The following is a 12116-nucleotide window of genomic DNA, read 5'->3' as shown; positions in this document are numbered from 1 at the left end:
AATTTTCCTTCCTGCGAGGATAACTAACTGTAAGCATCGATAACAATACACTAGATACGATGGCATGGATTAATATACGAGGGCATTTGGAAAAGTAAAGATACAATAGCTCGCATTCCTTAAAAGAAATTCATTTAGAAAACGTCAGTTACAACTTATTAACTGGATTATTTATTATTTTTCGACATAATCACTTCCGTTATCCAAACATTTGTCAAGTCGATGCACAAGCTTTTACATCCCAGTCATAGAAGGTTGCCGCCTGTTGGAACCCAGAGCGCACACAATTTCCTGTACCCTAACTTGACAGTCACAACTTCATAAAGAGTTGTCATTGACACTTCCGGTATGATCTGATGCAATTCTTTCAATTTGAGACTTCTATTCGCACGAATTGCTTCCTCTGTTCTCTGAAGAAGGGCATCAGAGATCACAGATGGCCGACCTGTTCTTTGTTCGTCATGAACATCGGTCCTACCTTCAGAGAAATGACGACACCATTTCGTTACATTTTGTCGATTCATAATGTTCCCATAAACAGAAACAATTTCTTTGTGAATATCCACTGGTCGCTGACCTTTTGCATGAAGAAAACGTATGACAGAGCGCACTTCGCATTTGGCAGGATTCTGAATCGGCGCTGCCATTTTAAACACGACCTACTCCAACCAGAATCAACGTTGAAATGCCGAACGACCGTGAGGAGAAAGCTAACGATTCACCTGTGTTGCCAACTTGCTCACCAAAACTTTTCTTTTCCTCTAGCGTACGGTGTATATTTACTTTTCGAAATGCCCTCGTAGATACGATGGCATGGCGAGAAATTTATGCGTTCCTAAACAAACTCTTCCAAATTTATTGCCCTTCTTAAAGGAAAAGGTTTCCGCATTTGAGTGAGGGGACTTTACTTGAACGTCTCATGTTGTCATGAGTTCGCATTTCTAGGAAAACAGAGTATTGCAAGGTCTGCTTTTTGTTAAACTAAAACGTTAGGAATTCTAAATTTTTTTACCTTTAAATTGTGGTTCAGTTTTATAAAAAGAAGTACCGGAGCTCATCTTATTCAGGGCTCCGGTGCGCTCCGGCTAGAATTGTAATTTATCTTAAAAATTGAGAAGAGGCTCCGGTAGGCTCCGGCGCAATTTAAGCACTGTTTATAGGGCAATTTTAAACAGATATCCGTTATATTGAGGGTTCGCAGAATCTTCTTGCAGACACCTTGTCTCGTATTAAAGAACTAGCCGTTCCTTCGCCAATAAACTTTGCTGCCCTTGCGGATGAACAACATCGGGATTCAGAACTACAAAGCCTCTTAAAAAGCAAATCTTCTAGCAATCTCAACTTGCAGCCTATGCAGCTGTCACCTGGAAAATCACTTTATTGTGATGTTCAGGAGTCAAGATTTCGGCCTTATGTTCCCTCCGGATTTCGCCATGCAATTTTTAGTCAGTTACACGTCTGTCACATCCTGGCATCAAGGCTTCGAGGAAACTGATACAGCAACGTTTCGTATGGCCTAGCATGCAAAAGGGCATAGCCAACTGGACACGTTCTTGCTTGGAGTGCCAAAGATCTAAAATTGTCAGACACACCACCAGCCAACTTAAAAATTTTAATTTGCTCTCATCTCCCTTCAATCACGTGCACCTCGACTTGCTCGGGCCATTGCCGCCTTCTAATGGGTATTCCTATATTCTTACTTGCATTGATCGATTTACTCGTTGCCCCGAAGCCGTTCCTTTGGTAGATATTTCAGCTGATACGATGGCAAAGGCATTTTACACCGTTTGGATTTCTCAATTTGGAGTTCCGGAGCAGATTTCTACTGACCAGGGGCGTCAGTTCGAGTCCCAACTCTTAACGTCTCTCACTAAGTATTTTGAGTACGTACAAAGTGAGAAACAGCCACTACCATTTAAGTTCCAATGGAATTGCCGAGAGATTTCATCGCTCTTTAAAACAATCAAATCGATGCCACACTGCATTAGAGTGGACTGATGTCCACTGTAATACGTGATGTAATAATAATGTGTTACCTACTGTACTTCTAGGTCTTCGATCAGCGTTAAAAGAGGATCTGAATGCCTCTTCTGCCGAATTGGTATATGGCACTAATCTCCGTTTGCCTGGGGATTTCGTTCATTCAGTCAATCCATCTACCTGCAACGTAGGTCCTGTTACATTCGTGCATCAGCTTAGAAACTGCATGCCAAAATTGCGACCAGTTCGTGCCAGCGCTCATTGCAAACAAACTGTGTTCGTGCATAAAGAACTTAGAAACGCATCTCACGTTTTTCTAAGATGTGATGCTTTAAAGCTTTCTTTCGCACCACAATTTTCAGGGCCCCATGAAGTGACAGCTCGAAACGAAAAAACATTTAAAATTGTGGTCAACGAGAAAAAATGTCGTGGTTAGTATCGACCGTCTTAAGCCGGCATTTATCTGGACACCAGAAGCCACTGGAGCGAATGCGTCTTCACCATCTCAAGATCCACATCTATTTCCAAAGGACTTCAGTGCAAGCTGTTCCAAGCCTTCGACAGAAACCACGACTTCCGACTTATCAGAATGCTACGACAAGAACACGCTCGGGTCGTCGAGTTCGTATCAATGCAAAGTATTTCTAAGGTATCGCTAGCACTGGAGGGGGAGTACTGTGGCGACCTGCCAACTACAACTCAAGGCTGCCAGTCTAGTAACTCATAGCAACGAAAAACAAAATAATGTTTATTCTATTGTTAATATAGATACCAACAAAAATTGATATTATTAACGATCTGTTTTTGTTATCATAGTTGCTTGTCGAGCTACGCTTTATTTATTATTGTTCAAAACGACTTATTATACATATTAAATCGTTTTTATTATTATATTGAAAGCAGCGTGTGTCAAAAAATTGTACTACCATAATTAACTTAATTTTTCTGATGGTGAATTGGATTTAATATCTGAAACTGTATCAGCTCTACTTCCAATAAAGTTGGTTGTGGTGGCAGTATGTCTGAAGGATTCTAATTTATTAACAACGAATGCAATAAATTTTATGTTGCAATTATACGCCAGGACATGCCACTATTCAAGGAATCATTTAGTGCACTGAAAGTACGCATACAGGTCAAACAGAGGGAACTAGACAATATTTTGTGGTATTTACATATGTTAATAAAAAAAATGTGTCTCAAATTACAATTAGTTATAAATAAAAAAATTGCTACGAAAATAATCCAAACATAATATAAAAAAAACAGATTTACTCAAAACCATCACCAAGTTGTTAGAAGAGGAAAAAATTGGAGGCAAATATTTACAGGAAATATATCACTCATTATTAGCAGTACTATTAACCAGTATGGATGCACAAAGCGCATATTCAAATGCGTTCCAAGTTTAACGACAGTTCAGAAGATGCATTACGTTTTTATATTAGTGTATAACAAATTCTTATTTCATGGTTGTACATAACAAAATCGTTTATATTTTTATAGTTGAAGCCTTTTTGTTTAAAACTAATAACTATATCAAAGAAACAACTGTGTTTTAGTAACTTTCCTGAAATATTCCCAACACTAGTGCAGATTCAACTGCAGTTAATCTGTGCACAAAAATACGTTTCAAATTTAATGACGGTTAAATAGATACATTATGTATTTATATTTTATATTTCTGCATAACAAATTTTTATTTTATATTTGTATGTAGCAAAATTGTTTGTATTTTTATAGTTACAGCATTTTTTGTTTAAAACTAATAAATCTATCAAAGAAATAACTGTGTGTTTTTTAACCTTCCAAAATTCCTAAAACTAGTATTCTGGTACATTAAAAAAAATACCGAATACCGATATTGTATTTTTGTCCGAGATTGCAATCAAAATTTCTAATTAAATAAATAGTAAGCAAAAGCCTTAATATTCTCTAATTAATTACTCTTAAATAAATAATATGTGAAGTACTAGCGCTCCTATTTAATCCCTTCTGGAACTTTAGCAAGACTTTGTATGGATATAAATACTAATCTGTTTAATATTTAAGGACAACCATCATACCTCTGGTTAAGTACTGAAACCCTCCATATTTTGCACTTGCACCTCGTAAGTTAAGCTATACTGAATTTCAGCAAAAGAGCAGTTTGACATAAGTGTATAATTTATATATTATTTAGGCTACTTCTCATAATAAATTTCTTTGCTTATATATTAACCCATTATTGTTTTAAAAATAAACAAAACTTATTTATAAAGGTCAGTTCCATAAAATAAAAACTATGATACCAGCTACAGTTTTCTCATTTATTCACTCTCAGTTTCCAAATGAAATAAGAAACATGGATGGAATTAAAGTAATACAGATACACAATTTAACATATTTAAATATACATTTATATAAAAAAGAAAGAAACAAATACATATTTTTAACTTTTGTAAAGTACAATACTGATGAAAGTGGATTAAACACAAGATCTAAAGCTTATTTCTATATACTGATATTTTGAACACAAGACAGTATAACTAAAATGATTACCTTACTTTTGGTAAACTACTTTGGTATTCAATAGGATATAACAAAAGATATAACAACATTTGGAATTACATATTGAGTGCAGCGTCTAAAATGAATGAAAGCATTCATTTCAGACATATATGAAAAGAAATCAAATTTCTCATTAGTATAATTTACATGCTCAAAACACAGATTGATTTATTAATATGGCAGTGCTATACGAATTCCACATTGAAAGGTTTTTATTTTATTACAATTCTTAATACGCCTACATCTAATTAACAGTGTGCTTATAAAATTTTCATTGATAAAACGACTTTCTTAAAACCAGCATTCCTATGTACTATTTTTACCTATATTTTTTTGCAATGCAAAGAATCATGTTTTTAATTTAAAAGCATAAAATTATGTCTTCATGTATGGTTCAGTACAAAGTTAACAAAGAAGTACATAAGAGCATAAAATAGTAATTTAAGCAATATTTGTGATCTACTTAGAAAGGAAAAAGGAACTTTCTAATTATGAAACATCATTAGAAAGTTAATCTGTCATAAAAAATTTTATAATACACTTTACAGATATTAATAATAAATATACATTTCAAGATTCAACAATATAGAAATTTAGGAAAACACAAGATATTATATATGTATATTTTTCAGCTTTTTAATCAAAATGGGGGGGGGGATCATTTGCATTCCAAAAATAATGAAATTTTATATTTTTGCTTATGTTAAAGTAGACTCACTATACATGGCCTTATATTGATTATTCAATGTTTTTCTTATGAATAAATATAAGCATGTAGTTTCTCTTACAAAATTTAATCCAGTGTTGTCCTTTTAAGACAGTAAAGAGTAAAGTGGTCTACAATGATAAATTACCTACCTATCTGTCTTAAGATATATTACTTTTATTAACCATAAGAACTACAGATGCGTTTATGCAATTACAGCGGTGTTTCATTTGATTTGAATTTTAAAAACTATAAAAGATTACTACATATAACTTTGCTTTAAAAAATTCAGGTTATATACATTAGCTATGCAATAGAAGTTAATTCCTTAATATTTCAGATTAAATTAAAATTTATTATTTTGCACATTTTAATTTCTTTAAAATCAACAATGTTCCCTTCATTAATTAAACAAATTTCTAGGGCTACAGTTGCAGGTAATACTTAGTCAACTAAATGATAACATAATTCATTCTGAACAATAAGTAAATATTGTTCAAAAAGACGTGAATTAAGTAACAAAAAGTGATTATTCAGTTAAAAAGTTCATTAATAATATTTTTAATTCAGCTTAATGTTTACAGTGGGTCAATTATTGTTCCAATGCTCAAGATTGAACATCTTAATAATAATATTTTCATGTATTAATAATAAATAGGATGCCAATTTACAAATAAATTCTGCTGATAAACTATGAGCATGTAAACTGAATTTCAGGCTTATTAAGTACTTCATACAGTTCACAAAACTATTTGTATGAAAAGGCACCCTGTCTTCCCAAAAAATTCATAAAAGTGTTAAAAAGAAATTTATTTTAAATTGTAAAATTTAAACAAGCTTGATGTGATTTATAAATATATTACAATTTTATATTAAAAAAGGAAGCATTCCAATCTACTTCTGTGCTTTAAAAACAGTGGAATTTGCTGCACTAAAGCAATTCCTTCCAATACTGATAGAAACAAAATATACAGATACTTTAAACAGAACAAGTGCTTCACATAAAGATCATTTATATTTATCATGATAATTACATATAAATGACACATATCATTTCATGTTAAATTTTAATTTACATAATGAAGAAGTAAAAATTGTGTAACAGTTTATAACTAGAATACAGAAAATATTATTTATTTATTCCTCTGAATGCCAATTAAATAAATAATACTGTTATTAAGTAACATAGTGCAAGAAGATACCATGATGAATGGGAGTAAAAAATTTAGTGTGTTTCAAAAGGAATATTAACATAACAGTACATACTTCAGTGTAAAGCATTAGTAGATTCATTAAAAATCCTTATAAATATATTTCAGTACTTTTAAAAGAAGAAATTGTTTTAGATATATTTGATAAAACTCTTAAAATTCAAACAAATGGCAGCATCAGGACTAAGCTATGGTGCACAAATAGTAAAGGAGTATGTCATTAAAAGTATAAAACTGAAAACAGAATAAATATATTTAACAATGTAATTAGTTCTTTTAAACAAGAGAAGTAAATTAAAAAATAACAGAACATATTTCATTCATAATTTCTCATTTCATGTACTAAAATTTCATATGTCAGAAGAAATGACTTCAAGTCACTTGATGAATTCTACAGTCAATTATGAAATTCACATTTAATTACATTTACATATATATATATATTGGTGTATGATGAGTGTGTATATATAGATATATTGCTTTATGTATTCCATTTTGCTTTTCATTTAGCTAAATACATAACATTATGCAACAACAATTTTTTGACAAATGGACACAATGTGGAGATATGAACAAATGCTGAAGCATCGATAAGCATTGCAAGTTTCCATGGCTACAACATCTAAAAAACTGCATAGTAATTATGTTCATGCTATACAATTTGCGAAGAAAAGTCAACACACTATTTACATTTCAACACACTATTCTAAGTGTGTTACTACTAAAATATGCATGTATGATCATACACAAACTACCACAGTCCCCTTTGACGGCACTTGATCAATGGCTAATAGCATACAGTTAGTTCATTTTTAACTTCATAATTCAGAAGTATGATATTAGTGAACATCTTACCAAGTCTCAATTTGCAGCAATTTCTTGGTGAGCAATGAGCAAAACATCATATAACACAATGAAGGAATCTTTTTATGGAGCGTTAAAATTTTTTTATTATAACTCCCACAATGTAATTTGGGATAATGGCTTAATAAAGCAACATACAAAAGAAACAATAAAAAGTAATTCAAATTTTTGTAATATCAACCTCACACTTTAAAAACAATATTTCAGTAATAATAAAAATTTATCAACTGTGTATTTATCAATTTACCCACAAAAGCACTACTTATTTTTTAAACTCCAGACAGTAATTGCTTATTTAATTACTATATGAAGGAATCTGAGTTCTTAAAATGGAGTGCTGATCGGAGAAAGTGATTTCTGCTAAATTTTTTTACTTAAATCAAAAATTCAAATAAATTAAAAATTTAAGAAAAATTCTTTGACAGTTACTTTATGACTCTACATGGATCGAAATGATGACTAAAGACTGTAAATAAATTCATCAGTACTGGAATATATGTTAGCTGAACATTAGTGGCCTCAATTAGAAATGTGAAAAAAAGGGAGATGGAGCTTCTTTACAAAAATTATGTGAAATTTTCCCCTACATTACATTTTTCATCTAACTGGGTGCTTTTAATTACCAGGATCTACATAACAAAAAAAGATGAAGTTAAAATTACATACTAAGAAGCAGAAAATCCTGTTATTTATGCTTTCTGCCCGATAAAAATCAAATATGGGATCATTCTGGTGATGAATTATCAGGATGATCTCATACTTATCACTTCTTGGAACGAAAGTAGGAATGTTTGGAAGGGGTTGCCATTTATTAGTTTATATTTCGCATTAATTATTTTAAGTAGTCTTAATAAAATTCTGATATTGTTGCTTGGAAATTACACCATATTGAGTTCCTGAATAAAATATCTCTGGCTTTTGTTTTGACATAAAAGACTGGTTGCCATCAGCAGAACATTTATATGTTTAAGGAATAATTTTAAATATATTACTTTCTGTTTATATAAAAATATTTATTATTTTAATTAAGACCTCCATTCTATAGTTGATTTCATGACCATTTGCAAGCAAAAGGCTAGTTTATATCATTAGTATAGTTAATAAAAACCTCTCCTAACCTAGTACATATTACGCACCTCAGCAAAAGAAGTTCTTTCTAACTCTTCTAACTTACATAAAAGATCTAAAAGTTGGTGGAGAATTAGGATTGGAAGAATTGGAAGAAAATTTAGAAATTAACAGTAAACAAAACTTCTACAATTTTGCAGCAACACATATAGCACATGTGATTGCTCTTTCCATTTCCTCTCCGTCTTTTTTTAATGATTTTTTTAAAATTTAATAATAAAGATTTAGTTTTATCACATGACGATACTTGGTATAATTTTGTTTTTCTTTTTCCAAAAAAGAGTTTCACGGTTTCCCAGCTGGTTTCTGCTTTATAAGAAAATAGAAATTGGAATTTTTATAATTATAATTTAATTTATATACCATGTGCTTTACTAATGCAAATAATAAATAATCATTACAAAATTTCCATTTCAATTTTTCTTTGTGGACTTCTATGTTTCAGATGGCAAGGATATCCCTCTTCAGGAAATCATAATTAGACTAAGTTTTTAAAAAATATCTTGAATGAAAATGCAACAATCTCACATAATTTTCTATTGGAGCTAATATTTTCTTAAGCTACTAATATGATACAGTTCTAAGAACAACTGAAATTTCATATGGGGTTTCAGCAATTCTAATTTAGAAAGCAAAACTTTTAAATCTTACATTTATCCACTATTTCATTCATTTCACAACACTTCAGAGAATCAAACTGAACAAGACAAAAAGTTGTTGAAAGGTAGCCATTCTTTCAATAAAAATACAAACAAAGCATAAAACATTACAAGCATATAATTTTATACATAAACTCAAGCAAAGGAAAGTTCTCTTCATTGAAATGATATGTTTCATAAGAAAAACTTATCTTCGACTAAACACAATCCAAAATCTTTCATGCTTCAAAATATCATACAAAAAATCTACTGACCAAGACCATAACTCTTTTAAAATGGACTGTACCATACATTATGACAAGTACAATAACAGACTGGAAACACACCTGAATGGTACAGTTGTTAACAGCTGTAATGCAGATTCAAGCTTTGTGTCCTCACATGAAAATGATACTTCCAAGTACCACGAGAAAAGAAAATGCCATGCCATCATAAACCAGCATGTTTCAAACAAGTAAACCCTGTCATAACAGAGCGAAATACAAAATATTAATTGACCGATTCTTGGTGGGTTTACACCACCAATAATTCAAGCAACAGCTGTTTCAGAGCTGTAATCCATTAGTTTCTGCTCCGTACAGTCAGAATTAATCGTAGACAGAAATACACTGTTACTATCAAAATTCTTTTCAGTGTGAGATGAATTCTTAGCATTTGCTGTTCGGCTCTTGGAAGAGTAAGGTGAGGCCCTCATGTTTCTCCGTGCAGTGCGATTTTGTCTCCTTTCTTTTAGCATTGTCTGAATATGCTGGACTTTTTCACGTAAGACTTTGTCTTCATCTTGTTTAAGTTCTTCTAGAAAAAAGAAATACACAAAATATTTATCCCTTTCCAGAACAAAAGCATAATGCTACTTGAAAATGCAAAAAGAAAAAATTAAATTTTTTAGCACTCCACCTAAATACAATATCTCAGAACCCAGTTAAGTAATATGCAGGGTCATTTCTAGAGGGGTGCAGTGTGTAAAAGTACGCAGAAGGTGAAAATTGGAAGCGGCCGGACTCTCGCGATACTATGAATATATATTTTAAATTCATTAAATTCATTGTAAGTATTTGTCATATGTAAAGTACTTTTTATACAATTTGTCATACTTAGAAACTATGAAATAAAAATTTTATTAACCATTGAACTATTTCTTTTTTTTTTTTTTTTAAATAAGAATGGCACTGGTAATATGTTCCAAACCTTCTGTTGATATGTGAAAACATGGATAATAGCAAATACTATGTAAAAGATGATATTCCTGCAGTGCATATAATTAAAGATAAATTTAATTAATAAATCATGCAAATAAAACATTATCAACATTAAGTAGTAAAGCATTCTGTATACAACAATAGATTACATGCTGCACTACTAAATAAAATAATACAAAGTAGTTTCCTATAAAACAAAGGGATTCTGAATATTTTACCCTAAGATGAGCAAGAAGTGCAAAAGTGCAGTTTTCATACTGTACTGTAAAACATACCGTTTCAAAGGATGTTAGAAATATGAATTACTCATTTCCCTTGCATTCAGTACACTAAGAGTTTCTATGTATTAGTTAGTCTTAGGTTTGAGGATGTTACTGTAGTAAACAGAGCTTTAAAGAGCAAGAAAGTTGCTATAAATCAAATATCCTAAAAGCATTAATATGCAAAATTGCTTGAACTTTATTGATAATCATCAAGTAGAAATATGAGTTTAGAGCTTGAAATATTTCTTGTAACCTCACAATAAAAATAGGACTTCTCGGTAAACATTTCCAGTTTTTGGCCCCAAACATGCAGATGCTTAGACAGGTATAGGTGGGTTTGGACTCCTGCATTTCAGCTATGTTAAGGATTTCTGTAATTTCACTTAAACAGCAGACAAATCTTATGACACATCCTTCCCCATCTCTGTTTCTTTGAATCAAGTAAATCTGCAGGTTGATTTGGTTTATGCGATGATGGCTATCTGCCTAACAGGGGGGACGCCTTTCTGAAGGACTTTTTAAAGGAAAATGAATCTGCAGGTGCAAGGCATATTACTCCACCCAATGCCAAATACACCAGGGACCCAACAATAATAACGGCAGGTGATATGGCTTTAATGAAAAAGTATGAAATATTTTAAGTTTAGCTTAAAAGAAAAATCTCCTAATTAATTCATAGTTTGCCAGCTATGAAGGAAGTAGAGTCATTAGGATTTTTGAAGTAGGTTAGGTTATTTAATTACAGCAAAGCCTCGAGGGCTATCTGCCTAAGGGAAGAGATGCCTTCGTGGAAGACTTTCTAAGGGAAACTGGCTCATATACACGTAACACATGAGGAAAACCACGAAAACACCCATGCAGCCAGCCTGTTCGCGGGATTCGAACCTCGGACCGAACTACCAGTGTTCAGCGACTTTACCGCTCGGCAGCTGGTGGGCCTTGTAGGAAATATGAAAAATGAGCAATGCTCACTGGGACTTGAGCCTGGACCTCTCAAATATGCACCGAGAGTCCTACTGTTAAACCATGAAGACATGCAGAAAGGAGGGAGAAATATCTTATAAGTTGATTAATACAAACATCTATGCAAAATTATTTGCATTCTACTACAGAAGAAAAACTAGTTGAAAAGCAGAAAGAAAAAATAAAATTTTATTTAATGCAGAATCATTATCAGAATTATTTAAGAATCATTATCAGAACAATTAATTGTTGGCAGTATTTGTAGCCTCTTCCCCCCCCCCCAAAAAAAAAGCTTCTTAAAAAAATTGCAATGTAAAATTTCTACTGTGAGTGACTGCAGACAATATAGCAGACAACTTGACAATCTTAGTGAATGACTATAAAAAATGTGTAGAAAATAGAAGTAAATGCAAATTGCAATGAGAGTGCCTTCTCCGTCACCATAAATACTTGTTCCTAAGAAAATGGGACCAAGTATCCTATATATAGATACCTATATTAATAAACTTAATATATTTAGGATACCTATGTTAATAAATTATAAAAATAGGAAGCTGTACAATAGACTGACATAAAGAAAATACAGTAAATAA

The 12116-nt window shown here is 31.8% G+C and overlaps 1 protein-coding gene across 2 annotated transcripts in view; it reads right to left on the bottom strand.

Annotated features, from left to right (window-relative positions):
* Positions 1-4275: 4275 nt before the first annotated feature.
* LOC118205345 (midnolin-A-like) overlaps positions 4276-12116 on the bottom strand; it is a 77182-nt gene continuing 69341 nt past the window's right edge. For both annotated transcript variants that reach the window (XM_085827210.1, XM_085827211.1), the window contains exon 7: positions 4276-9893. In XM_085827210.1, coding sequence (XP_085683336.1) covers positions 9628-9893 — 266 coding nt within the window. In that variant the 3' untranslated portion in view covers positions 4276-9627. The remainder of the gene's footprint in view (positions 9894-12116) is intronic.

This window comes from Stegodyphus dumicola, chromosome 11, assembly GCF_044657685.1.
Source record: "Stegodyphus dumicola isolate Sdum_Otavi_A_Nest chromosome 11, ASM4465768v1".
Taxonomy (NCBI): Eukaryota; Metazoa; Arthropoda; class Arachnida; order Araneae; family Eresidae; genus Stegodyphus; species Stegodyphus dumicola.
This window is presented reverse-complemented; position numbering and strand designations above follow the sequence as displayed.